General features: G+C 52.8%; 1 protein-coding gene across 1 annotated transcript in view; it reads right to left on the reverse strand.

The window, feature by feature from the left end:
* ANGPT4 (angiopoietin 4) overlaps window positions 1-27,298 on the reverse strand; it is a 40,325-nt gene that overhangs the window by 1,219 nt on the left and 11,808 nt on the right. The window contains exons 2-8 of the mRNA XM_045528863.1: window positions 17,250-17,405; window positions 15,603-15,724; window positions 12,198-12,430; window positions 8,443-8,558; window positions 5,873-5,974; window positions 4,269-4,435; window positions 609-739 (exon numbers count right to left, since the gene is read on the reverse strand). Coding sequence (XP_045384819.1) covers window positions 609-739; window positions 4,269-4,435; window positions 5,873-5,974; window positions 8,443-8,558; window positions 12,198-12,430; window positions 15,603-15,724; window positions 17,250-17,405 — 1,027 coding nt within the window. The remainder of the gene's footprint in view (window positions 1-608; window positions 740-4,268; window positions 4,436-5,872; window positions 5,975-8,442; window positions 8,559-12,197; window positions 12,431-15,602; window positions 15,725-17,249; window positions 17,406-27,298) is intronic.

Genomic DNA, 27,298 nt, shown 5'->3' on the forward strand with positions numbered 1-27,298 from the left:
TGTTTCTCGTGGTGCTGTCGCTGTCTCTGAGTCTCGCACACCCCAGGTTCACCCCTTCCTCCCTGGTGGTCTCCGGGCTGTGTCTCTCTGCGCGTGTCTCTTCCTGATTGTGTTCCTCTTTCCCTGCCAGCCTCTGCCTCTCTCCGCCTTCGGTCTCTGCTGTCCCCATGCAGCTCTCTGGCAGCCTTGGCGTCGCCCTCTGCCTCCATCTGTCCCTGTCTCTGTCTCAGGAGGTCTCCCCTCCTGTCTCTGTCCTTCCCTCTCTGTCTCTGGCTCTCACAAATCCCCACATCCCACTCTGTTCGCCCGTCTCCCCGATCCCAGTCCCGCTTGGCCTGGGGGGTGGGGCATTCTCAGGCCAGGGGTAGGGACGGACGGGACACTGTGCCCCGCCTGTGGCCCCACCCTCAGTGTTCCTCTAGCTTGGTCTCTGAGGCAAACTGGTGGTGCCAGCTTTAGGGGGAGATGAGACCCCGGCGGGGACCTCAGTGACCTAGCAGGAGGAGGCATGGACGGAACATTGACCTGCACTTCCTGACAGCACCTGGGTGCACAAGGACCTAGGGAGGGAACAGGGGTGTCCATTCTTCACCCCACTAGGCACTCACCTCCAGACAGCATCTGGGCGCATTTGCAGAGGCAGTTGTCATTGTCCGCGTCACGGGTGCTGAAGTTGGTGCCCTGCAGGACCAGGCTGCTCTGGCGCCCTGCTGAGCCGCTGTACCCACTCAGAGAAAGCCTGGAGGCCACCCAGAAGTGGTGACAGGAGAGGAGCCCAGAGTCAGGTTGGAGCTGTGTTGAGGAAAGTCCTCCCCAGGGGCTGCGTCCCAGGCTGGGTTTCCCCTCTGGCTGTCCTTGGAGGGGGAGCCCCAGCCTGGGTGGGTGCTGGGCCATCTCCGCTATTGGGTTGCCCTTCCCGCCTGCTGCCTCCCAGGACAAAGCCCCTACTGTGTGCCAGGCCTCCCTCCTCTCACTGAATCCGTCTTGCAGAGAAGTGAGCATGGGCACGATGGTGATAATAATGAGGACGTGGCTAACATTTTTTGAGCACCTACTATGTGCCAGGCATTGTTCAAAGTGCTTTGCACGAGTTAAATCATTCCCATTTAATCCTCACAATACTACATTATTCCCATATTACACACAAGGAAACGAAGATCCCAAGAGCCAAAGGAACCTGCCCAAGGTCTCAGAACAAATGAGGTCAGAGCCAGATGCCAGCCTAGAATGGCCTGACTTGGGGTCTGTGTGTGCTCTGCTGCCCAGCTGATGATGACAGAGCCCCATCACACCTCCTCACCACCTCTTCCAGGAAGCCTTCCCTGACCACACAGCCTGATGGATCTATGCCCCGGGGCAGCCCGGCTCTGAGACATTGACATCCGCAGCCAGTGGCATTAACAGTGTCAGCCTCGTCTGTCACTGCGATCAATGACGTGAGCATGTGAAGTGTGCAGAGAAGTGCTCGCAGGGTGAGTGCTTGCTGTTATTCAGCGCTTGGCCCACAGCTGAGCCTGGCCGGAGAGGGTGTGGGGTGCTCGCCGCCGGAGGGGGCGGCCTGCACTGCCGGCCGTGGCAGGGAGCCGGGTTGGAAGATTGATGAAGGTCCTGCTGGGTGGAGGCACGAGGATGGCAGATGCAGCTGGGGCAGCTGGAGGAAGCTCTGGCCTCCCCCACCCCGGGCAGGGCCTGCCTGGGAGATGCCCCCTCGTGGGGTCCTGGGGGAGGGTGGGACCTGAGTATGTGGCTGGCCCAGTCCCCACACCTCTAACCCATGGACTGTCTACGGTGAGGCAGGGGCCCCCCCCTTGGGATCCAGATGGCAGTGACCAGCCATGAAGCCCTCACTGTGCCCTTAACCACGACACTCTGGGCTCACAGGGCCGGTGTTGCAAAGCCCCCTGCAAAGAGGCCTGCGGGGCCTGGGGCTCCCTGCGGTGGGACAGGCAGGGTGGCCCAGCCTCTCTTACAGTCCTGGCTTCTCGTTGTGGCCACCCAGGGCTGCCTGTGAGGGCTCAGTGATGTCAGCTCAAGGCCAAGTTCAGGGCTCAGACTGAGGTTTGGGGTCACATTCAACCTGGGGGTCAGTGGAATCAGGTTGGACAAAGGCGATTGGTCTCACAGGGTCACTCCAGCAACACCAGCTCTTCTCCTGTCCCCAAGTCATCAACTCAGCTTTGCCTCTCTTCCCTCCCTCTCTGGGAGGCAGGATGGGGGTCTGTGACCACTGGAGGACGCCCAAGTCACGGGCCAGGGAACTCCCACTTCAGATGCACTTTAAGTGTGTTCATGGCTCAGGCCTGAACAAACTCAAACAATTATGCGAGTGTCTTGGGGTCCCCAAGTAAGACACACGGGGTGTGTTTTCCACGTGTCTGTGGATCTGTGTGTGAGTCTGTGTGTCTCAGTTGTGAGCATTTGGATACTATTTGTGCCTGTGTGTGTATGTGTGTGCTGGTTTTGAGTTCGTGCTGGAATATCTATCGTGGGTCTGCGCGTGTGCTCTGGAATCTGTCCTGTATCTGGGCTTGTGTGTGTGTTTACCTGCAAGGGCTTCTGGGGGGCATGTTTGCACATGTCTGGGTATGTCTTGGTGTGTGCTTATGGGTGTAGCTATTCATGTGTGTGTGTGTGTGCGTGTGCGTGCGCATGTGTGTTCTGTTACCTGCCCCCACCCCCAGGTGCCCACTTCCTCTGCAGGCTTATGCGTGTGCCCCGGGGGTGTGGTGAGCCCCTCCATAGCACATGTGTGTCTGTGTGTCCCTGGGCTTCTCTGCATGCAACTTGCACTTGTAGTTGGGCCTGGGTGTGTGGGTGCCTGGGCTTTGTCTGTGCCTCCCCTCATCCCCCACCCCCGGTGGCCACTTCCTTTGCAGACTTAAGCACGTACCCCAACCGGGCTCCATAAGGTCCCCACGCCTGCATCTGACGAACAAGATGCCCCTCCCACCCCACCCCTGCACCTGCTCCCCAGCTGCTGACTGTGCACGCACTCCACCCCTGGCCTTCCTTGTGGGGATCCCCTTGCCTTACCAGCCAATTGACCCTGTAGGGTCGGGGCACAAGGGCCAATGTCGGCTCTGTCCCTCTCCCCCAGCCCTCCTCTGGCAGCCTCCAGGCCCTGCTGGGCTTTCCAAGATCTCCACCTAGCTGGAGGAAGCAGGGGCATTTAATAAGAAGAGAGGTGGGGGCACATCACTAAGTCCCCAGAAGTGGAATTAGGTGTCAAGTGCAGGGGGGAGGGCAGGAAGACTCAGGGATTTGGACAGGGATTCAGAGAACCTCTGAATCTCACTCTGAGATTCCTTGGGAGGAAGTGACCTCCCCATCAGTGGAGGTATTCCAGCATCTGAATGATGACTGCAGCTGTGGAGGGGATTCTGGCAACCTTTGAAGAACCAGGTGACGTGTGAGGTCCTTCGCATCCCCGTGACTGTGAGTCTGTGGATTCAATTCTGTCCTGGTTCCGAGGCAGCCAGGACCCAGCCCTATCTTCAAGATCCTTGAGTTTCTCAGAGAGGCACCATCATGTTGTGGAGACACCATGAGTTTTGGTGGCAGGGAGACCTGAGTTCAAATCCACGCTGTACTGAACTTGTAACTTTGGACAGGGTACTTAAGCTCAGTGCCTCAGTTTCCATATTGCTAAAGTAGGTTCAGTAATGCATACCTCAAAGTGTTGTGGGGAGGATTAAATGGGGTAATATGCCCAGGATGTAGTAGGTGCTCAATAAGTGCTCATTTCTTCTCCTAAACACACCAAGAACCAAGCTGAGGAAGGAGTGGGAAATCTTGATGATTTTACAATACCCTCATATCCAAGCCCATCCTGCTGTTGGAGACACAGAGGCACTAAGAAGCCCGACCTTGACTTGGCCATATTTGCAAGCTGGAGCGGAGCCAGAATGAGCCCAGGTCTCCTGACTCCCAGCTCAGGGACCTTTCCACCCAATCCTGGGCCATAGGACAGGCTGGGCAAGTCATCTCCCTCCTTCTGGGTCTCCATAAAATGGCTGACCCAGGGTGACTGACCTTGGAAGGCCCCTTCCTGCTCCCGGGATGGTGGTGCCAGCAACATGCTTTCCACCCCACCCAGCAGCCGGGATGTGCTGAGTGCTAACCAGCCGCCTCCAGACCCCATGACGTGTGCCCAAATGGAGGACAGATGGTAAGAACAGGAGACGCCCAGGGACTGACCCTTGGTGCAGACTCTGTAGCCACTAGCCCAGGGACCCCAGCCCACCCACCAGCCTGGGGCCCGAGCCCACCTGTACAGCTGCCCCTCGCTGCCCAGCTGGAAATGCTCGTACTGGGCGTAGGCCTCGTGGCCTTCCCAGTCTTGCAGCTCCACGCGCAGAGAGTAGGCTGCCCGGCTGGTGAGCTGGTGCACCACCTCATTGCCCAGCCAGTGCTCCCCGGCTGGGTCGCCGAAGCCCTACAGGGAGAGGAAGGTGGGGGTGGGCTCCATGCCGAGGAGGGAGGCTGCACCCCTGGCTGAGGAGCTGGGCTGGGCCAGGCTCCCGGGCCACTTATCCAAAACCGCTGTGCCTAATGATCAAGTTCATAAGCACAGAGCAGGCAGGCCTGAGAGTGGGAACCCCCCACCTAATATAGGAGAAAGACTAAGACGTTTGTAAATGTAAAAGCCTGTTGAAAATAATTGAAATCACATTTCTCTGAAGTTCAAGAACAGGCAAAACTAATCTGTGCTGATAGAAGTCAGAATAGTGACTACCTTGGGGGGTGGTTATTGACTAGGAGGGGCACAAGGAGGCTTCTGGAGTGCTGGAAGTATTGTGCATCTAGCTCTGAATGGTGGTCACGTGGGTGAATACATACGTAAAAATTCACTGAGCCTTACGCTTACACTGAGATTTGTGCACTTAGCTGCATGTATATTAAACCTCAGTAAAAATCAAATAAAATATTTTAACCAGCTGCACACATGGTAGAGCAAACTTTGCTCAGCAACAGCAGCCAGCACAAAATTTCAGCAACTAGAAATGTAAAGCTAAGAGTGCAGGGAGTGTCTTGTCCCAACGCCCTTGGCCGCAACAATAATTCAGCACCAAGGACAGGGATACACCTAAGCCCCGCTCCCCATTTTTGTCACGATGTGCCACTGCTTAGCCTGATGGTTAATATTCAGCACTCTTGTGTGTATTTATGCATCTGAACACTCTAGTCCTCCCTGCCATTTTAATGACTGTTTAAAACCCAACTGGTTCAAGAACACTCATCACTTGGTATTTAAGTATTTATCAAATGAACAGCCAGCAGACACAAATAATAATACTGCTGTATTACCTTGTGGCTATCTTTTTCTATTTCTTTTGTTTTGAAAACTTGAAGAGCTTTTAAGTCAGCTTACCAAAAAAATCCCTTTATTCAAAGTTTAATTTAAAAAGTTGGAAGACAATCAGGCTCTAGTTCTCATCTTATAAAATGCACATGGTCTTTGAGCCCACAATTTCACATGAACAGAATCTCTCTTGCAGATGTGGAAAGACCAGGAAATTCATTTAGTCAGGAGTGGGTGGGGGAGTTTTTTTTTCTGTCTCATCCTTTGTATTCTTTAGAATTTTTTTAAGCAATGTATACATTTTATCTTTTCCAAAACTTAAAACAAAAATGAAGTTAAACTTTCATTCTTAGGACATATGTCAGAACTTTCAAAAAGAATGTTCAAATTCAGTTGGTAGAGTCCCGGAAAGTAAACGTGCACTGGGCAAATCTATTTGAGGGTGGTCGGCGTTAAGTGAGCTGATTCTTTTCTGGAAAGGGGTGAGGGCCAACCAGTCCCCTTCCAAAAACCCGGCCCCTGCCCCGGATTTCAGGGCTGAATGGTCTCTCCCCAGGGCAGCAGTGTTACCTGTCTGTAATCCTTCCAGTTCCGCTGGAAATTCACACTGCCGTTCTCACGGCGCTGGATTAGGGTCCACCCGCCTCCGTTGGCCTCCATGTCACAGAACACCTGGAAGGATTGCGGGGTTGGGGGGAAGCTCTTGGAGGCAGCCAGAAGCCTGGTCTGGGTTGGCCCAAATGTGACTTGGCTGACAGACACCCTCAGAGCAACAGGTGAGCCTAGTGGCCAAGGGCATCAGAAAGATCCAGTTCAAATACCCCATCCATTGTCATCATTTTTCTAAAGTGATGGGCAAGTGATGGCCTCTCAGAGCCTTCTTCTCATTTGCAAAATGGAGATTCATACCTTCACCTCTTTGTGCCTCAATTTTTCATCTGCAAACTGGGGTTGTTGTGAGAAACTAAATGAGATGAGTCCTGTAAAGTGTTTAGAACAGGGCCTGGGACATACTAGGTAAATGGAGGCCTTCACTTATTATTGCAGGATTGTTGTAAGAATAATCTTTTAAAATTCTTCTCTCCCTTCCTTCCTTCCTCTTCTTCCTTCCTTCTTTCCTTCCTTCCTTCCTTCCTTCCTTCCTTCCTTCCTTCCTTCCTTCCTTCCTTCCTTCCTTCCTTCCTTTTCTCTCTCTCTCACTCCTCCTCCCTCCCTCCTCTCTCTCTCTTTCTTCTTTATTTGTAATCTTTTTCTCTTTCTCTCTTTTTTTTAGAGATGGGGTCTTGCTCTATTGCCCAGGCTGGAGTGCAGTGGCATGATTATAGCTTCTTGCAGCCTTGAACTCCTGGGCTCAAGCAATCCTCCCCCCTCAGTCTTGCTCCTAGCTAGGATCACAGGTTCAAGCTACCACACCCAGCATTGTAAGAATTAAATATCAATAGGTATAAAGTGCTTAGTGCATGGTGTAGACTCAGGAAATGCTATTGCTACTGTTATTCAGTGGACAAATGTTTTCTGGGCACCTACCATGTGCCAGGTTCTGTTCAAGGCACTAGGTATGTCGTTATGGATTAGAGTACTTTCTCTCAAAGAGTTTATATCTATGACAACTAATCTTGCAGCCTAACCTTTGTTCACATATTTTTCTAGCCAGTTCAGTACATGTTCAAAGTTCAGTAGACACAAACATGGTGTCTGGCCCTGTATTAAATGAATCATCAACAAGTCAGAGATAAATCAACCCTCAGGACTGGCTTGGTCTGGGAGAGGCTATGATAGGGCAGGGAGAATATTAATTATGAACATTTGGGTAGCTACAAGGAGGGGCCCCAAGAAGGAGTCACTGGGCAACCCTGGAAGCCTTCCTGGAAGAGGTGGCATTGGAACAGAGCATTGCATGGTGATGTGCCTGCCAGGTAGAGACAGTGGGAATGGAGTTTCCAGTGGAGAGAGCAGCAGGAGCAGAGGCTCTGAGATGGAAAAGACCTGCTGAGGAAGACAGTGTCATCTGTAATGGGGGTAGCAGAGGAAGCAGGAAAGGAAACTGAGGCCCAGAGAGGGGAAGAACTTGCTCAAGGCAAATGAGTCAAAAGTAAAGCTGAGGTGGGAGCCTAGATCTCTTGCTTTACGGAAAAACTCTTCCCTCTCTATCCATGCTCCCAAATTTCAGCCATTTACACCTTCCTGAATTCCATCACAGCTGAATTTACTTAGTTTCACATTGCATATTGACTTTAAAAAATGGTGTCCTTTATTTTTGACATAAATACTTAGATTAAATGTATTTTAAAAGGAGATCTGATCAGGACAATAAATGGAAAACTAGTAACATTTGCCTTTATTCAGGCAATTGTGAAAACAGCTATAATGAAAACAAAATATTATAAAATCCTAGCTAGACATTGTTGCTGGCACAGAGCCCTAGGCTCTTTGCCGAAGAGCTCTTTTTGTTAAAAGGAGAGTTTAGCAGGTGTGGGAGAAGTTCAAGACAATCAGAGACAATCTGAGCCATTCACCTTGATATATTCATCAGGGTTGAAAGGAAAGTGAAAAGGGAGCTATGCAATGGGAGCCCTGCATAGTTGTAACCCACACTTTTCCCCTTCGGGGCCTGGCCCCAAACCCTCACTCCTGACATCCACGCTTCCCTCCGACTCCTCCCCATCTGCTGACTGGACCTTAAAGCTCAGGCGACCTTGGAAGCCACTCATTGAAGATGGGGGCACCTCCATCAGCCCGGGTTTCTAATTTCCCACGTGGAGCAAAGCCCCAACTCCTGCCTTCAACTGGACTGTATGTAAACTAGAAAGACACTTCTTTGTGCTAAGCTCCTGGAATTTCGGGGTTTATTTGTAATAATAGCTAGTATCGCCTTAAGCAACACAGAACTATCTCCTGCTATTCCAGTTAAAAACATCTCTGGGGAAGGTGCTGGTGAAAGATGCACTTCCAACCTTGGGAACTTCTGCTTAACCATACAATCTGACCCCTGACGGGGCGGGGGCTTCAGGGGACAGGGCCACCCCCACCTCTCTAGCATCGCAGATGTTGGACAAAGCCTGATGCTGATGGGGAGTCTGTCTGGGAAGCCCTTGGTTCAGCACCCTTTGACAGTCTCGGTCCCCAGGGAGCCTCCTAACCGTCCTGGGCTCCGTCATGTTGCCCACGTGGATGGTGTAGACGCCACTGGCATTGGCCCCGAAGCGCTGGATCTCTGCACAGTCCTGGAACGCCTGCTCAGCTGCCCTCATGGAGGCTGCAATGGGACAAAACAGAAGTCAGCTACAGGTGGGAAAGGAAGAGCCCGGTAAGCATGCCTGCCGGCTCTGTGCCAGGTTCTGGGCTGGGAGGTGCTGGGGACAGGGAGGTGGATCAGACCTGGGAGGTCTCCTAGAGGAGGTGACAGCGATCTGGGACCTGGACGATGAGCAGGAGTTGCCCAGGTGGACAAGTGGAGGATGTTCTAGGCAGAGGGGAACAGCATAGGCAAAGGATCCCAGGGGGAAACAGTCCTGGTGTGTGCAGGGGAGGGTGTCAGGAGGGAAACTGAGGCTGCAGCCAGGGAGAGGAAATGACTCACACCATGAGAATAGGGCTGAGGTCAGACAGACCTATGGCTGTTTGGTGAAACGGAGACAGTAGGACAAGGCTGGCACGGAGAAGGCGAGGAAGGCAGAGGAGAGAAAGGAGGCTGAGATTTTGGCAGGGCCAGATTAGCCTTGAGTGCCAGGCTGAGCCCAAACTCTGTGTGCCGAAGAAGAGCACTCTGGCCAGAGTGTGCACTGGGGCCTGGAGGGGATGAGGCCAGAAAGGAGGCTGCTGGGGTCCTCTAGAGGAAGACAATTAGGGCCTGAACTCCAGTGATGTACTTCCCATTTCACAGACCAAGAAACTGAGGCCCAAGAGTGAGGTAATTGGCCCAAGTGCAGCGGACCCTTCCCTCCTTGGAGTTCCTTTGTGTGGGAGGCCTTGGGCTCCCCTCCACAGCCCACCCTTTCGGCTGGACCTTTCTGCTGCCCTGGGCGTGGGTTCCCTCATTCTGTCCTCCCTGGGAGCCAGCAACTGGCTTTAGAGGGCCCATGTTTCTTCCCTTTGGACTGCGTGAGATCAGGAGAGTATTAATTTAATGACCAAAACCTACCAACGTCCTGGGGGCCTTCAGGCCTGGCCTGGAAAAAGGGACTGTTGCCAAATAAACTGAAGGGATTTAAAATCCCCTGTCTCAATTAGTGGAATCCAATTAGAGGTTTGGGCTGTGATTCTACCAGAATCCAGACTCTCCGAGCAGGTACCCAAGGAGGGGACTAAAGTTCCAGATGGATAGGTATCAACACCAATAAGGAACCAGGAGGCTACTGGGGTGGGACTTCCTGTTTTGGTTTACACCTGAAGTGTGGATCCTGGATCTGGGATACTTATCTGAAGGAGGCTGTTGTCATATCACAAACGAGCTGACTAAGGCCCCCAAATCCATCCCAGCCTATGCGTAAGTATTTCCTGGGCAAGAGTCTCCACTGTCCCACCCGTGAGTGGGACAGTTAGCATCCCCATGGGGAACTGGAGTGCAGCCAATCATGGGGAGGGAGTGCCGGCCCACAGGTGAGCAGGGATGGGCCACACTTTCCCCAGTGAGGCAAGGGCTGAGGTTGGCCTGAGATTTCCAGCCACCCTTTCCAAGGCTTGGTCCACTATTGTTTTCCTTAGTCAGCAATAATACAATAGCAACAATAATGGAAACAATAAAAGTGAAATACCCACCATGTATTGTAGTGTTTCCTAGGTGTTACATACTTCCAGAGGCAGTCTGGGGCCAGGAAAAACATTTGCGGGGGCGTGTGTAAGAATAGGATAGACTGCTATTAATATATAACAGAGTTTGACCCCCACCCGGGCCCCTCTGAGTCCCTGGGCTGGTAATTTGTACCAGTTTCACCCCTTTTTGGTCCTAGGCACGGTGTTGAGCCCCTTCACATGCATGAACTCATCTGACCCTCCGGGCAAGAACTCTGTCAGATTGATACTCCCATTTTATAGGTGAGAAAAATTGAGGCTCTGAGAAGTTAAATGACTTGTGCACAATCCCAGTGCTAGTCAGTGAAGGAGCCAGTGCTTGAGCTCTGGTCCATCCGACTGCAAAGCCAGTGCCCTTCCTACGACACACCTCCCCCGTCTCCACCACTGAGCACAAATCAGGCTGGCAGACAGGCTGCGTTAACGAATGTTGCTTCTATACTGAGCACAGGTCGGGTTTTTCTAACCTCTGGATTGAACTCCTTGGTACCTGGAAACAGCAGGAGACTTGCCTGTATTCTCCCTTCACCAGCCTCTACCTGCCCAGGACAAAGCCATGCAGAGGAAGGGAGCTCCCTTCCTGCTAGGCTTCAGGGACAGCTGGTTCCTGTGCCTAGTCCCATCCAACCCTCTACTCTATACTCTCCATCTGGACAGGGGGCAAAAGCAACTCCCTGGTGTCCTTCCCTGGTGACAGTGGGGAGGAGGACAGGGTGTTTGGGCAAAGGGTGCCCAACACAACCTCCCACCCAGACTGGTGAGCAGACATTCGGCCACAGCTGGAGACTGGGTTCATGGTGGGCTAATGGAGAGGGGCACTGGGCTCAAGTCCTGTGACTTGGGCTGAGCTACAAGAAACCCACACATGGGATGAATTCAGGCAGCCTCACTGCCAGGGCTATGCACAAGCCGGAAATGGGTTGGGGTCACCCCACATCTCATGCTTTGGAAGGCATCTGCTTCTCCTGCCCGTGGCTTCCTTGGGCCTCAAACCCTCACCCAGCAGGGTCTGCTGGACTTAGACGAAGCCAGGGTGAAATCCTCTGCCCCAAATCCATGTCAGCCATGGTGGTGCCTGGAATCCCATCACTATTGCCTGAATCCTTGTGCCTTAAAGGCTTCTAGCCTTCCCCTGTGGCGATCCAGCAGCAGTCAGAGCCCCTTCCTCGGGGCTTTCTCTCTAATCAACCTATTCCCCACTCTGTGGTTCTGATCAGAGCTTCCTAAATGTAGCCCCACCCTGTTCAAAAGCCTCCTATGCCCCCACTGGTCTGAGGTTAAAGTCCCTTCTCCTTAGCACAGCCTTTGGGCCTTTCATGGCCTGGAAACTTCAGGAACACTGATAGCAGAATATCTGGCACATAGTAGGCACCTGAAAAATACACATTTCCTTCTCCTTCCCTCTGGGACCCACAGACAGGGGGTGGGTATTTTTGCAAGAGACAGGGACCACGACGGCCCTGTTTACGGCTGTATCCCCAGCACCCAGCATTGGGTCTGGTGCACAGTGGATGCTCAGTAAGTGTCTGTTCCCTGAGTGATTGAAGCTGCAACCAGGAATGCCTTGGCCACCCAAGGTGGGGCCCATTAGAAGCCCAGCGAGGGCTGGGGAGCCGGCCCAGGCATAGTTCTCCCTTCCCAGAAGCCAGGGCCAGGGACGCTGCCTCACTTCTGTTTGGCCATCTTGGGCTTAGGGGTAGGGATATTACAGTGAGAGAAGTTCTTTGGGTGCATTGAGTCCAACCCTCCCCCTTCTATAGATAGGTAAACTGAGGCCCAGGAAGGGGTGGGGCAAGCCCAAGCAAGTGGGGATGGAGCTAAATCCTGGGCTGCTGTTGTCGTTGTTATTATCACCTCCACTAAACAGATGGGGAAACTGAGGCCAAGAGAGGGCTAGGGCATGCCGAAAGTCACCCATGGAGTCAAAGGACGAAGGCTGGATTGGCTCCTCATGGGACTGTCAGTGTCGCCATTATTATTGCTGACTGTTGTTCTTTTTCCGCGTTGGGTCCCAGGCCCCGAGAGAACCGGGAGGGTGGGCAGGGGTCTCCTCCCCTCTCCCGCCCTTCTCCCGCCGCACCTGGGGCGCACGCCGCTCGCTCACCCGGGCCCTGCACCACGACGCGCACCAGACGCTGCACCGACTCCAGCAGCTGGCGCTGCTGGCGCTGCAGGAGGCTGGAGTTGCTGCTGGCGGCGCGCAGGCTGCGCTCGAGGCCGGCGAGGGCGCCGCTCTGGCGGCCCAGCAGGCGCCGCAGCCGCTCCTTCTCGCCGCGGAGGCTGGCCAGCTCCGCCTGCTGCTGCGTCTCCAGGGCCTGCACCCGCGTCTCCAGCGCGCTGCGGGGCGGGGAGCGCACGGGGGTGAGGCTTCGGCCCCGCCAGGCTTTCACCCCGCGCGCTTCCCCGGGGCCCCAGGGTCCCTGCAGACGGGCGCTGGGGCTCAGAGAGGTGGAGCGTCCTGCCCAGGGTTACACAGCCCGGCAGTATATGGATTGGGGTCCAGTGGAGGATAGAGTGGGGTGGCAGGGGCGGGCAGGGAAACAACCAGGTAGCCATGATCAAATCCCAAGTATGGTCACCCTTTAACCAGCAGTCAGCTGGGTATCCTCCAGGGAGCAGGGACAAGAATGCCCTCGGGGGAGGGTTGTAATAGGGAATGGCAGACAGCCTAGATGCCCGACAGCCAGGACTGGCCGAATCTGTTGCGTTTGGGCGTCCCTGGACATGTTCTGCCGCCGTGAAGGAGGCAGAGCGCATTTGCACAGATTGGAAAGATGCCCAGGACTTGGGGCTCATCAGTGCCTCTAGTCTGCCCCATGTGCAGGAAGATAAAAAAGGAGAGAAAGAAAAAAGGTAACAGTGTAAATGTAGAGCGATATGGCCGAACATAGAGAAGGCTGGAAAGACACGTGGAAGGGAAGGAGCGCAGTGGCTCCTGTGTTTGGGCGAGACCGTGACTTGGGCAGGCGGTTTTGAGTGGAGGAGGAAGATGGGGGCCGGGTGGAGGGAACCAAGGTTCACTTTTATTTTACACGCGTCTCTGTTGCTTGTTGATACTATAATAAGCATGGGACATTTTTGTAATGGATTTAAAAGCAACAGAGAGTTTTGCAAAAAGAAAGCTTTTGACTTAGGTCTTCCCTTTTTGGCATTTTATCCTATTTACTCACGTGTGTGTGTGTGTGTGTGTGTGTGTGTGTGTGTGTGTGTGTGTGAAATAAGATATGGAAGTGTTATTCATTGTGTCACTGATAGGATTAAAGCCTGGAAGCAACATGGATACCCATTAATTGGGGATTGGGGAAATGAAAGCTGGGACAGCCGTGTAGCAGCAGAACATTGTGAAGTTGGGGAAAAGAATGGGCGAGCAGGTCAGGCAGTTATATGACCATTTCCCAGATAACCGGGAAAAAACCAAAACATGACAACAACAAGGCATATGCTACATTTGGGCTTAAAAAAGGATAAAGAAGGGAAAGTACAGATGCTCCTTGAGTTACAATGGGGTTACGTACTGATAAACCCATCGGAAGTTGAAAATGTAAGTCAAAAATGCATTTAATACACCTGACTTACGGAATGTCCTCAGGTAGCCTAGCCTACCTTAACGGGCTGAGAACACTTACATTAGCCCACAGTTGGGCAGAATCATCACACATAAGGCCTGTTTTGTAATAAAGTGTTGAATAGCTCACGTAATTTATTGAATACTGTACTAAAAGAGTAAAACAGAATGGTTGTATGTGTACTCAAAGGACCGTTTCTACTGAATGCATATCGCTCTTGCATGGTTTTAAAGTTTAAAATTTTAAGTCAAACCATCATAAGTTGGGGACCTTCTGTATGCATGTTTGCATATTCCTAAGATAGCCTGGAATATCAGCTCATAGCATGTCAGCTGCATGAAGATGCGGACTTTTTCTGTTTTTCACTTCTGTATCCCCAGTGTCTACAATAGTGCCTGACACATGGAAAGGGCTCAGTAGATAATTGTTGATTGAATGAATGCAAGGACACACAAGAAACTAGGAACAGTGGTTACCTCTGGTTGAGGTAGGTGGGGGGCTGAGAAGCAGGGCTGGGAGGGAGACGTGTTACTATTAATATATATCCAGTTGTGCTGACCCATTCTGCAGACTAAGAAAATGAATCCAGCTAGGGCAAAAGGAATTTCTTCCAGACCTCAAATTATGCTGCAGGAAGAGAGAGAATTTGGACACACTCAGATTCTAGAATTCAAGCTGTCTTCATGGGCCAGGAGTTTACTGATGACATCCTCCATCTTTACTGAGTTCTAGTGATTAAAAGTGTCCCAGTCCTTGCCACTGAAACCTTGGGGCAAGGTAGCAATAAGAAGGTGGACAAGCTGTCATTAACTGCACCCTGATCAGAGGGAGCTGTCCATCCTGTGGCCTTATCCTGACCCAGCATGTGAGCAACAATAACATCTTGCCCTGTTGACAGGCCTGTGGCTGGTTCAGTGGGTAGATTTTGCATCCACCAGAACTCTGACCTTGGCAGATTTGTCTCCACTCAGCTTGAAACTGAGATGAAATCAGCCTCAGCTGTCAGATTTCTCTGCCTTATCTCTACTCCATGACTATTCTTTTCTTTGTAATTTAAAGGGTGTTCCCCTGATGCATATTTGCTTATAAATGCAGAGACCCTGATAGTACAGACAAGAGCCTGGCAACTGTGGTTGCTTCTGGGAAGGGGAACGGGTGGATGGGATCAGATTTATTTATTTACAAATAGGTAAAGCCAATAAAATTTACCAGTTAAATTGTATAGTAGGTAAATTACATCTCAAAAAATTGTATCTCAAAAATTATAAAGCTGTTAAAATTTACAAAATAGGCTGGGTGTGGTGGCTCATGCCTGTAATCCTAGCACTCTGGGAGGCCAAGGCGGGAGGATTGCTTGAGCTCAGGAGTTCGAGACCAGCCTGAGCAAGAGTGAGACCCCATCTCTACTAAAAATAGACAAATTAGTCGGGTATCGTGGTGTGTGCCTGTAGTCCCAGCTACTTGGGAGGCTGAGGCAGGAGGATAACTTGAGCATAGGAGTTTGAGGTTGCAGTGAGCTATGATGACACCACCACACTCTACCCAGGGTGACGGAGTGAGACTCTGTCTCAAAAAAATAAATAAATAAAAAATTACAGAATAAATGACGGAAAGAAGGAGAAAGAAAGAATCAAGGTGTCCTGAGCCCCAGGAAAATGCCCATCCCTGTCCCCACCCAGTACCGGCCCGGCCTCCAGTCCAGCCTCACCCCCAGCCTCAGTCTGGACTCTAGCCCTGGGTTCAGTCATTCCCCAGCCCTGGCTAGTCCCAGCTCCAGCTCCAGCTCTAGTCTCCAAAATACTCCCTCACCCCCAGCTCCTCTCCCAGACACCAGCCCAAGTCCAGCTTCCCACCCTGGCTCCAGCCCCAGTCCCAGCCCTGGCTCTGGTGTCTGCCCTGGGTCCCAACCTGGGTTCCTGGCCTGTGCCAGCGCCAGTGCCCACCTGTTGTGGCCCTGCAGCCGGTGGAGCTCGTGGCCCTGCAGCAGCAGCTGTTTCTCCAGCTTGTTGGTGGAGAGGGAGGTCTCTAGCAGCTGGATCTCCATTCGCGACGTCTGGTTCAGGACCTACCCCAGCAAGCAGAAGGGGGTGGGGTGGGGGCTACGTAAGCCGGGCAGGAGCCCTGCCACTCCAGAAACTTGCTGACCCATTTCCCAGCCAGCAGTTGCTGCGGTCACTCACTCACAGGCCCTAACTGAGCTTATGATCTGCTCCTACATCAGCCTGCCCTATCACGGCACATGGCAGTTTCAGGCCCCAGCTGCTTAGGACCTGGAGGAGTCATCCCTGACCCCCACATGCAATCCATCAGCAAGTCCTGTCAGCTCCGCCTTCCAAACGGCACCTGACCACTTCCTCCCTGCTCTGGGGCTCCCACTCTGGCTCCAGCCTCTGTCTCCTGTGTCCTGTGTGAGCTTCCTCACGGTGCTCCCTGTTCCCACCCTTGTCCCTTGCAGTCTATTCTCCACTCAGTAGCCTGGGGTAGCCTTTTCAAACACGTCCACTCTGTTTAAAATCTTCCTGTGGCTTACATATCACGCAGTAAAAAAGCCCCCGTCCTCACCATGGCCTGCAAGGCCCTGTGATGAGATCTGTCCCCACCACCTCTGGCCCCTTGGCTACCACTCCTCCACCGGTCACTCCAGCACACTGGTCTCCTGATGTTCCCGTAACCTGGCATCATGGCTGCAGCCCCTGCCCCTGCCTTTGCACGTGCTGCTCTCACCTGCAGTAGGCCTGGCCCCAGTCCTACCTTCTCCGTGGTCCTCCCTGGCCTTGCTGTATGAATGTGTGACTCTCACCCCTCCCACCGCTCCCAGCACACACCCTCCACCGCATGCTCTCTCCTTAGCACTCTTGCCATCTAACACTTAGTCATGTGTCACTTAAGCACGGGGATACGTTCTGAGAAACGCATCCTTGGGGGATTTCTTCGCTGTGTCAACATCATAGAGTGCACTTACCCAAATCTAGATGGTGTAGCCTGCCACGCACCTAGGCTATGTGTCCTAGCTGCAAACCTGGGCAGCACATTGCTGTACTGAATACTGTAGGCAGCTGGAACACAGTGATAAGTATTTGTGTATCTAAATATATCTAAACATAGAAAAGGCACAGGAAAAATACAGTATTATAATCTTATGGGACCATGATCACGTATGTGGTCTGTTGTTGACCTGAATGTCGTTTCGCAGCACATGACTGTGCATGTTACTTATCCTGTTCATCTTCTGGGTAAGCTCCGTGGGGTAGGGATACGCCTGTCTTGTTGACTGCTATAAACTAGAATCAGGTGTCTTCAACAGTGCCCGGCACACAGTAGGGATTCAACAAACATGTCACCCCAGGGCCCGGCACAGCCCTGGGCACTGGAGTCACAGAGGTGGAAAAGCCAAGCCCAGTGCCCGCCCCCGGGGCTCATAGCCTGGAGGGATGGCTTTGTGAAAAGGTCAAGGGGGGAGATCAAGGGGCTACAGGCCCAGAGGAGGCCTTGACCTTACTCAGAGACAGAGGTCAAGGCAAGATGAGCTGGCCTGTGAGCCGGCCTAGCCAGCCGCAGCCCCCTCAGCCTCGCTCACGCGCCCCCATTACCTGAGCCTCCACGTCGGTGAGCTTGCGGGTCTGGGCGGTGGTCTGGTTCAACAGGCTGCTGCCCAGCTCTAGCATGGTGGCTGTCTGGTTCTGGACCATGTGCTGCTGGGCCTGCTCCAGCTCCGACCTCAAGTTCATCTGGATGTACCTCTCTAGCTGCGGGAGACCGTGGGCTGGGGTCATGGGGTAGGGCTGGGGTCTTGGGGTGGGGCTGGAGTCATGGGATGGGGCTGGGGTCATGGGGTAAGGCCGGGGAGGCCTCCTGTCCCTCCCACGTTCTCTATGGAAGGGCACAGAGCCCCTTGGAACATGCCAGGCCACCATCACCTCAGGGCTGGACTGTCCCAGGAGATTTTTCCCTGGCCTCTCTGCCTCCACCCTGTCCCCTGCACAATTCATCCCCTACTCAGGGATCTCGTTAAACCTAAGTTGAGTCACACTCCTCCTCGGCTCAAAACCCTCCCAGGGTCCCTATCTCCCTCCGAGGAGCAGCCATGACTGCAAGTTCCTTCCTGACCAGGCCCCCACTGCCACACTCCTCTCCTCTCCTGTTCCTCTCTGCCTCACTTACTCCGCTCCAGATGCAGTGCCTCAATGACATCCCTCCAACACAGCAAGCTTGCTCCTGCCCCAGGGCCTTTGCACACATGGTTCTCTCAGCGTTCCCTCTGGAACCCTCCCCCCAGCCCCCACCGCATCCACATGGCTCGCTCCCTCATGTCATTTCAGATTTCTTCATAACACTTACCACTCCCTGATTTGTACTACGTATTTATCCGTCTCTTGTCTGTCTCACCCTCTAGAATGCCAATTCCATGATGCCCCAAGGACTTGGTCTTGCTCACTGCTTTATCTCTGTGTCTAGCACAATGCATGGCACACTGTGAGTGCTCAGGAACGTGTTCACTGAGTCGATGGGAAAGGGGAGCAGCAAGGGTCAGAGATGGCCCCGATCGCGTGCCCTTTGCCCAGCTTTCTTGGGGTGAGACACAGGCAGGACGTGGGCACACATCTTTCCCTCATACGAGAGCTTGCATGTGCATCAGCCAAGCTGTACTTTCTGTCTTCCGGCCCCGCCATCTGCCAAACGGGGCTGGACTGGCCAGTCTCCAGGGGTTCTTCCAGCTCTGATGTTCTGGGATCCCACGTGCTAATGCTCATTTCTCTGACAGGGCTGCTCTCTTTCCCGAAAGCAGGAGAAGCTGGCTCGGCATGACACCAGGATCAAGGTGAACAGTGTGTTCTCAGGGACCCGTGCCTACGGGCGGAGAGCCGGATCCCTCCCCATCTGGCACACACTCTGGCCTCTCACCACCAGCCCGGCTCGTCCCTGGCTCCTTCCCTTGCCCTCTCAGTCTTCCAGGAGGTCTGGCAGGGCTGCTCTCAGGGTCCCAGGGAAGACTGGTGCTCCCCAGGGAGAAGAGTTGACCTTGGCTGAGGCCAGGCCCCAGCAGTTCATCTCTCCCCCCTTCTCCCACTGTCAGATCCTGGAGGAGTCCTCATGGGCTGTGCTGATATCGGTTAGAATCCCGTTTCTCAAAGTATGGTCCTTTGATTGGCATCAGCTTGGAGCTTGTTAGAAATGCAAACTTCCAGATTCCTACTGAACCAGGGAGCCTGGGGTGTTGCCCAGCCTTCTGCATTTAACAAACCCTCCTGCTGAATCCATGCGATGCTTGCTCAGGTGGGAGAGTCTTTGGTGTAGAGATGGCAGAGGAGACTGAGGGCCTGAGAGACCCCCTGCCCACTGACCCGGCAGCACACACGCACAGCTAACAGCTCCCATCTGGACACTTAACTCCACAGCCCTCTAGCTGCGTCCCCCTTCTCCCTCCGCCCTCAACACAAAACCTCTACCACAAGTTGTTATCTTCTCGCCTCTGCGCCCGCCCTCACTTTTTTTTAAACTGACAACATTAATAATATAATTATGGTACATTTCACACGTACAAAAAAGTATAAATATAAAGAAAAAAACAACCCATAATGCTCACCCTCCTGTGCAGCCCCAGTCACATCTCTCCAGCCCCGGGAAGCCCATTTGCTCTGTAATTCACCTTGTCAGGGACACTTTTGTGTCCTCATCTCACCTGACATCTCAGCAGCCATCACCCCGCGGCTCCTCCCTTCTGCCGGATACACTTTCTGGATGTACCCGCCGCCTCCCTCTCACTCCCCCTTCATGGGTCCCTATATGTTGGGGTCTCTCATCTCTCTGGACTTTCTCTTCTAGTCAGGGGTCCTCAGTGGGGAGCTACAGGGTCCATGAATTTGGGGTAGAAAAAAATTACATTTTTTGTCCACTAACCTGTAATTAAAAGTTGTTATTTCCTTGAGTTATGAGAGCTTAGGTCACAAACCACAGACATACTAGCAGGTCCTCCAACTCATTACCAATAGAAATCACAGATATTTTCGTATCACAACACATTGTTATAATAGCTTAATATATTGTTTTTACTCAGCATGACTTTGGAATTATGAACATTATCAAACTCACCAGTGGATAATGCTACAGCTTTGTCACAGATTTTATTTTTAATATTGTGATTATAATTTCAATATTACCAGTGTGCTTATGCTTTTATTTTATGCATTTCTGAGAAGGATCCTCAAGCTTCACCCAGGACCAGATGCCAAAGGGTCCGGGGCTGCAGATGCATCAGGCCCTGCCCCAGGTGCTGAAGCGGCCCCAGAACTTCCCCAGCCCCATGCTGAAGGGGCGCCACCATCTCCAGCCCAGCCTCTCCCACGGATGTCCCACCAACTCACCATCTCCGCACGGGTTTCCAGTGAGCATCTCAAGCATAGAAAGTCCAACACGGAACTTTCGAGTCCTCAGCTTCCTCCGCCCCATCCCTGCAACTCCCACCTGGTTCTCCCAAGTCTTCCCCATCTCAGTAAATGACCCACCCAGTTCTGGAGCCCCAAACCCAGACCTCAGTCTTGACTTCTCTTTTTCACCCGCCACACTCCACCCACTAGTAAGTTCTGCCCACTGTGATCCCTACGCGAATTTCGAATCTATTCACTCACCTTAGCCTGGGCCAACTACTGTCACCTCCCCGCCGGTCTGCCTCTCGTGCCCTCGCTTCTAACCCCTCCACTGGCTCCCGGGAGAGTCTAATGGCTGGGCCCACCGGGGTGCATAAAGCTATTGGGAGCAGAGCTATCCTGAGTCTGGTCTTGCGCTTTTCCATGTACCATGAACCTCCTAGAGCCTGGATTCAAATGCAGACTCCCAGGTCCTGAGCACCTGCTCCAGATGGTCAAACAGCAAATTCATTCCTGAGGTGAGACCTTCCCAGGCATCTCGCCCAAGGCTCTCATTTGCAGATGAACAAAGTGAGGCCCAGAAGTCTTGCCCAAAGTCACCCCTGGCAGGCTAGATTCCAAGACTCCTTGCCCAGGGGCCTCCCCAGGTCTGCAGAGCTGGGCTGGTGACCAGGGTAGCTTAGGGCCACTTCGTGTGACTGGAGCTCCCTAAACACCCTCACTTGTCCCCCACTTGTCCTGTGGTTGCAAGTGGCTGGGCAGGGCAAAGGCCACCCGCAGCTGGAGCCCATCACCCAATTTGCCACATCCGCCCACCAGCATGGGACCTGGAATGGATAATCCAGGCCAGATGGGCCCAGTTTGGCCAGGCTGGGACTCTGGGGACTAACACTGGCCTGGGGGTGGGGGTTGGGTCTGGCCCAGGGCTCGGGCAGCAGCTGAAGGGTGAGGGAAAGGTCTCAATGGAGGGACCCACCGAGGATGGGATGGACTGTTCTCCAGGCCCCACCTGCCCCAGGATTAGACCTGCCCCCTTCTCCATCACCCTCACACTGGCAAATTCTCAGGCTGAGATGGGGTACAGGAGCTTGACCTTTCACCACCTTCCAGCTGCAAAGTGGTTGAGCTTTGGTCCCTGAGCTACCTTTTCTCTCCCCTCGGCCCTGGGTTTGAGTTCTGGCTCTGCGACACTCCCGTTGTGGACCCTTGGGGAGTGCTACATTTCTCGGAGCCTCACTGCACAAATCTGCGACATGGGGTCAGTAAATCCTGCTCTTTGTTGGAGACAGGGCGTTAGAAAAGGGGCTTGAAGGAAAGCAAAGGAGCTTGGACAGGCAGGGGCTGGAGGTGGAAGGCAGGTTTTCCTGGACAGACAACAGATGGATGCTGATGGATGAGCAGTTTCAGGGGCCATGGAGACCTGCTCAGGCCTGTTTCTGTCCTGTATTATTTCTATAAAAAGGGGCTTGAAATGGCAAATGGAGAAACAACTGTGGTCCATCCATCCAAGGGACTCTACTCAGCAATAAAAAGCAATGAGCTATTGATGCGTGCAACAGCATGGACGAACCTCAGACATATTATGCTGAGTGAAATATGCCAAACTCAGATGGCTACATACTGTCATTCCATTTATATGACTTTCCGGAAAAGTCAGAATCTGCTTGCCAAGGCCTGGGGCCTGAGGGTGGGGATTGACTGCAAAAGGACACAGGGGAACTTTCTTGGGTGTTGGCCATGTTGTATATCATGATTGTGGTGGTAGATACATGACTGTATCTACTTGTGAAAACTCACAGAACTGTATGTGAAAAGGGTGGATTTTACTGCACGTGGATTATACCTCAAAAACAAAACAAAACAAAACCCAACAGCAAAACAAAACCTAGCAACACAAGGTTCAATTAAATGTCCCATATAAAAGTAGTATTATTATAGTATCAAAAATGCTTCCTCCAACTAGTCCCCTTATCCTCTGAGTTTCATTCATGTATTTTTCAGTAATTATGTCTCGAGTACCTACTATGTGCTGGGCCCTGTGTTAGGTGCTAGAGAATCAGAAATGAACAAAATTGGTAAGCTTCCTGATTCCAGGGCACTCCCTCTAAATATTAATAAATCAGTGGCGTTGCAATAGTGATGAGTGCTATGAGGAAAATGAGAGGGTAATGCGTGGGGTCAGGGGCAAGTTCAGCCAGAGGCAGAGAGAGCCTCACAGAGAGGCCCGCCTGGGCTGAGAGGCCGGGAAGGGACCAGCTGTGGGAAAGTTGGGAGGGAGGGAGTTCCAGGTGGAGGAAAAGGCAAGTGCAAAGGCCTTGAGGTGGGAGTGTCTGATACCTGAGGATCAGAAAGAAGGTCAGTAACAGTGACATGCCCGGCGTGTCTCTGCCATGGAAAATGGTGCGTGAGGCTCATGTTTGGGAAATGCATTTTGTCAATTGCAGTTAAAAGCTAATGCAGAGAGAGCCTGGGTTTGAATTGCAGCTCTTAGCTTATTGGCTGTTTGACCTTGGGCAGGTACGTGCCTCTACCTGTCTCAGCCTTTTCTCTAGAATGACGCTAATCATAGCTTCTACCTTCCAGGTTGTAGGGGGCATTCCTGAGAGGACTCTAGTGCATGGTTACATAATCAACACGTGACAAACTCTGGTATGTCTGGGCCATGCCTTCCCATGCAGCTGTTAAAGAGCACATGAATGAGCTGCATCAGGTGCTGATCTACAGAGATGTGTCAGACATATTCACGAGTCAGAAAGCCAAGATGTAGAACATTACCTACGGTGCGGGCCCGTTTATATGTAAGAACACTGCACATGATATATTTCCTAGGTACGCGATGGACCAAGAGGACCAAACTGTTAACAGTAGTGACTTGGGGGGCTACAAGAGGAGGATGGTGATGGCATTTTCCTTTTCCACAACATACATTGAAATTGTTTGGCCTTAAAAAGTAGAATGAGAATGTATACAGGCATAATTCATATACTAGTTACAAGTGAGTATATAAACTAGGTGTTCTTAACTCATGTCCTGGGCCCCTGAGGGATCTGTGAATAGAACTCAGGGAATCTGTAAACTTGGATGAAAAAATGATGCATTATTGTTTTCACTCATGTCTAACTGAAATGAGCTTTGTCTGTGGTGATGAATACAGGCCACAAGCTACTAGGGTAGTGGCAGCGGTGCCCGTGGCTTTGTCACCAGCAGAAAGCGCAGGTATTCTTGTGTCTCATCACAGTGGTGGTGGACGTCTACAACATATCATGTACACTCATCGCGACCTCAGAATGAGGGAAGGCACCAGATCCACCGCTAGATCTTGTTATTTAATGTATTAACAGAAGCAATTTATAACTATCAGAAATCTGCTTTTAAAAATATTTTGACATTTACATCTCAAGGCAATTTGTGTCTTTTGTAAATCTATGCATTTTATTTTATATTTTAAAAAACATTCTTCTGAGAGAGGGTCTAGAAGAGATTTACCAGATGCCAGAGGGGCCCAGGGCACAGGAAAGGTTAAGATCCCCAAAGTCCCCTGCCACACAGGTTTCCTCGCCAGTGTGCCCCCTGGGGGACATCAACTCTGAGAGTGCAGGGATTCTGTCTGCCTTTTCTTCTGGTGCCCAGAAGGGTGCCTGGCAATTTACAGGTGTCCTGTAGATACTTGTTAAGTTGAATGAATGAATGCATGAATTGTACCCTTCCCTGGAAGAAGCAGCTTTGAAATAAACTACACTGAGCATCTCTATGGTGCAGCCATTGGGAAATATAAACAGGAAAGGAAAGAAATGCATTTACAAAGAAACTAAACCCCAGCCGAGCTGCCCCCTACCTTGTCACTTCCAGCCTTTGTGCCTTCATTTCCCCGTCCACAGATGGTGGGATCACAGTGGCATTTTGGGGGTGGAGTGAGCAGTAATGCCTGTGGTGCTCATAGCCAAGGGCCGTGTTTGGAGCTTCCCTGGTTGAGGATGCTGGCGGGTGCAGGGAGGACAGTGGACAGGGTGAGCCCTGCTGCTGGCTTCCCTGCCCCAGGCTTGTCCTCGAAGCACCAGGGTTTCTGGGAGTTGGGGTGCGTGTTAAACATAAAAGCCAGGGATTCTCCCAAAACCACCCCCGGATGAAACTGCCGGTAGCTGAAGACCACTGGATTGGGAGGCAAGAGCCCCCCTACTTCTGGCCCCAGCTCTGCGTCCCCCAGCTGCGGGACTTTGCTCCAATGGCTTCATCTCTCGGTAAACTCCACCCTTCCAGTTGTTCTGACCCAACCCCTTGGAGTCATCCTGCCCTCCGCTCACTCTCTCACACTCACATCCCTCAGACACATGTGGACTTTGACCACGTCTCTGCTCTGCCACTGCACTCTGGTCCCAGCGGGGGTCACAGCTTCCTCATTGAGCTCTAGGCTTTTGTCCTGTCCTCGCTCCCCGGGCCCCCAAACTGTGCTCTACACGTAGCCAGAAAGGTCCTTATAAACCTAAGTCAGATCACAACACCTTCTACTCTCAACACTGTTATGGCTCCCGCCTTGCTTAGAGAGAACCAGGCTTCCTCGCAGATTCCTTTCCAGGGAAAAAAAGTCTTTGCTTTAGAGACTGGCAACATCACCCCAAGGAGCAGAGTCCAACTTGTCACTGAGTACTCCTGCAAGGCTCAGGGGATGAACCCTTCCAGGTGTAATTGCTGAGTTAAGGGTATATACACTTCTGATTTTGACTGTTAACAAACTGCCCTTGGCAGAGGCTGTGCCTGGTGGTTTCCACCCTGCATTTGGAGGAGGGGCCCTGGGGTCTGCAGAGGTGGCCACAGGAACAGAGAGTTGGCCACTGAACACCCCCCAACATACCTCCACACCCCTCAATCTCAGTAGCACCCAGAGCTTCTCCCACCAGCCTCCTGCTGACTTCCAGGGCACCCCGCAAATGTCACCTCCTCTGAGAAAGATCCCCTGACCACCCCACTGAAGGTAAGCACCACCTCCCCACCCCTGCTCTCCTCCACCCAGCGTGTCTGTCACAGTGGCCGCAGCGCTGCACACCATGTGCAATCACTGTCATCGTTTGTCATTTGTTCCATCTCCCACCTGAACATCAACCCTAAGAGCACAGAGCTTCATCTGCCTTGTTTGTGGTCACATTCTCCGAGCCTGGAATGGTGCCAGGCACATAGAGGGTGCTCAGTATTTGTTGAAAGAACAAATGGGGCAGTTTTATTTAAGGGGCACTGGATTTTCACTGAATAATTACTTGGCAGCTAGAAACAAATTTGGACCCTCCAGCCTAGCCCCAGCTGCTGCCGGAGCCCTGCAAAGGGTGAGGGGTGGAGGCGACAGAGGCTGGGGAGCAGAGAGCCAGCTGGTGCCGGGGCAGGAAAGAAAGGGGAAGAGATGCCCACACAGAGGCTGGAGAGTGGCAGGAGTGCTCAGGGAGGAGCACAGGAAGGCCCATGGTGAGGGAGGGGACCAGCTTGGGGTATCTGTAGGAGGAATGTTCCGGAAATTCATAAGACAGTCTTGGTGTTCATTCACCTGTTCAACCAACTCACTCAGATGTGCCAAGACCTGTGCCGGTGCTAGGGACAGCAGTCACCAGGACAGGACAGGCCCTGCCCAGCTGCCGCCGGGGGCTCCCAAGGAAGATACCTGCAGAGCTGCTGTGTCCCAGGCGAGGCCCCAAGGGCCGTATCAATACAGCTCATTCAGTGCTCAGTTCTTGCATTGTCCCCATTTCACAGACGAGGCAAGGAAGACACTGAGAAAACGAGCACTTTGGTTTGTGAGTGTCAGACGCTGGACTTCAATACAGGCCTTCGGGCTCCAAAGACCATACCCTTAACCATTCAGTAGGCTGCTGTGGCAGCCAGCCTCCACGATGGCCCCAGTGACAACCTGTCCTGGCGCTCGTGCCCTCGTGCAGTCCCCTCGCTCACGGAGTCAGGTTGGCCGGTGTGGCCAAGTGGGTATTGTAGAAACGTTGCAGCGTGGTGTCACTGGCTAGGCCGTTACACTTTGGCTTCTGTCTTGTCCTCTCGGATCACTTGGATCACAGGGGAAGCAGGTGACCGTGTCCTAAGGACCCTCAAGTGGCCTGAGGAGGGCGCATCTGGAGGGGGACTGAGGCCTCCCACCCACAGCCCACCCCAGCTCACCAAACACGGGAGGCTGAGCCCCAGCCCCACTGAGCCTGCGGGCCCAGCTGATACGTGAGTGCTACTGTGTGAAAACCCCAAGTCAGAACTACCTTGTTAAGTTGCTCCCGAATTCCTGATCCTCAGAAACCGAAAGATATTATCATAAATGTTTGCTGTTATTTTAAGCTGCTAAGTGTTTTAGAGTAATGTGTTATGCCATGATACCTCACTGCTTTTCCAGAGCTTATAGAGGGTAGAGACCCTCATGTTTCCAGTTTCTGCTCCCCTTGCTTGGCAAGCCATATCCCCACCCTGCCATCCCCAGGCCTCAGTTTCCTCATTGTGACAGTGGGCCAACTTGTGACTTGTGCGCCCAACAGCCAGGGGTTGGGCCCTTCTCCTCTGCCTGCGTCCACCCCTGGGCCCAACCCCGGCCTGACCCTGGGGCTCAGCGCAGAGCGAGGGTGTTTGTCTTGTCCTCTCTGAGCAGCAGGGCCCAGCCTGCCTCAGCCGTTTTCCTCTCCGCAAGAGTCTGTGGCTTTTCTTCTGGGTCAGGGCTCAGAGCAAGCAGAGCAATGGGCCCGCGGCCAGGGGCGGAGAAAGTCAGGGACCAACCGGCTCTCCTGGGAGGATGAGCCTCTCCAGCTCAGCTCAACCACAACCCCGGGCAGGGCCCCAGCATTTCCAAGCTTCCAGCTGCAGCCTTGAGTCTAGTCTGGGCCTGGAGCACTGTGCTGGGAGTCAGGGAGCTTGCTCAAGTCCTAGCTTTGCCACTGCCTTTCTGTGCCCGTGATGTAGCTTCTCTGAGCCGCAGTGGCCTCGTTGGAAAATGAGGCCCCCTGTGTCCCGCGCACAGAGGGGCTGGAGGAATAAAGGGCATGGCCACGGGAATCTGTGCTCCGCAGGGGCTGGGATTCTTGTCTGTTTTGTTCATGGGCCTTGCATAGGGTCTGGCAGGTAGTAGGCGCTTACCAATACTTGTAGAGTATTTGTGACTGCCCTGTCTCTGGACGTCAGCTGTCACAGGACGGGGACCCAGTGTCTGCCCCAGGTAAAGAGGCCATAGGGAGAAGGTGAGAATGTTCGGGAAAGGGTTGCAGAGGGAAGGAGGGCCCTGCTCCGCCATTGGGACTTGGGGTGGT

The sequence above is a fragment of the Lemur catta genome, chromosome 17 (genome assembly GCF_020740605.2).
Source record: "Lemur catta isolate mLemCat1 chromosome 17, mLemCat1.pri, whole genome shotgun sequence".
Classification (NCBI taxonomy): domain Eukaryota; kingdom Metazoa; phylum Chordata; class Mammalia; order Primates; family Lemuridae; genus Lemur; species Lemur catta.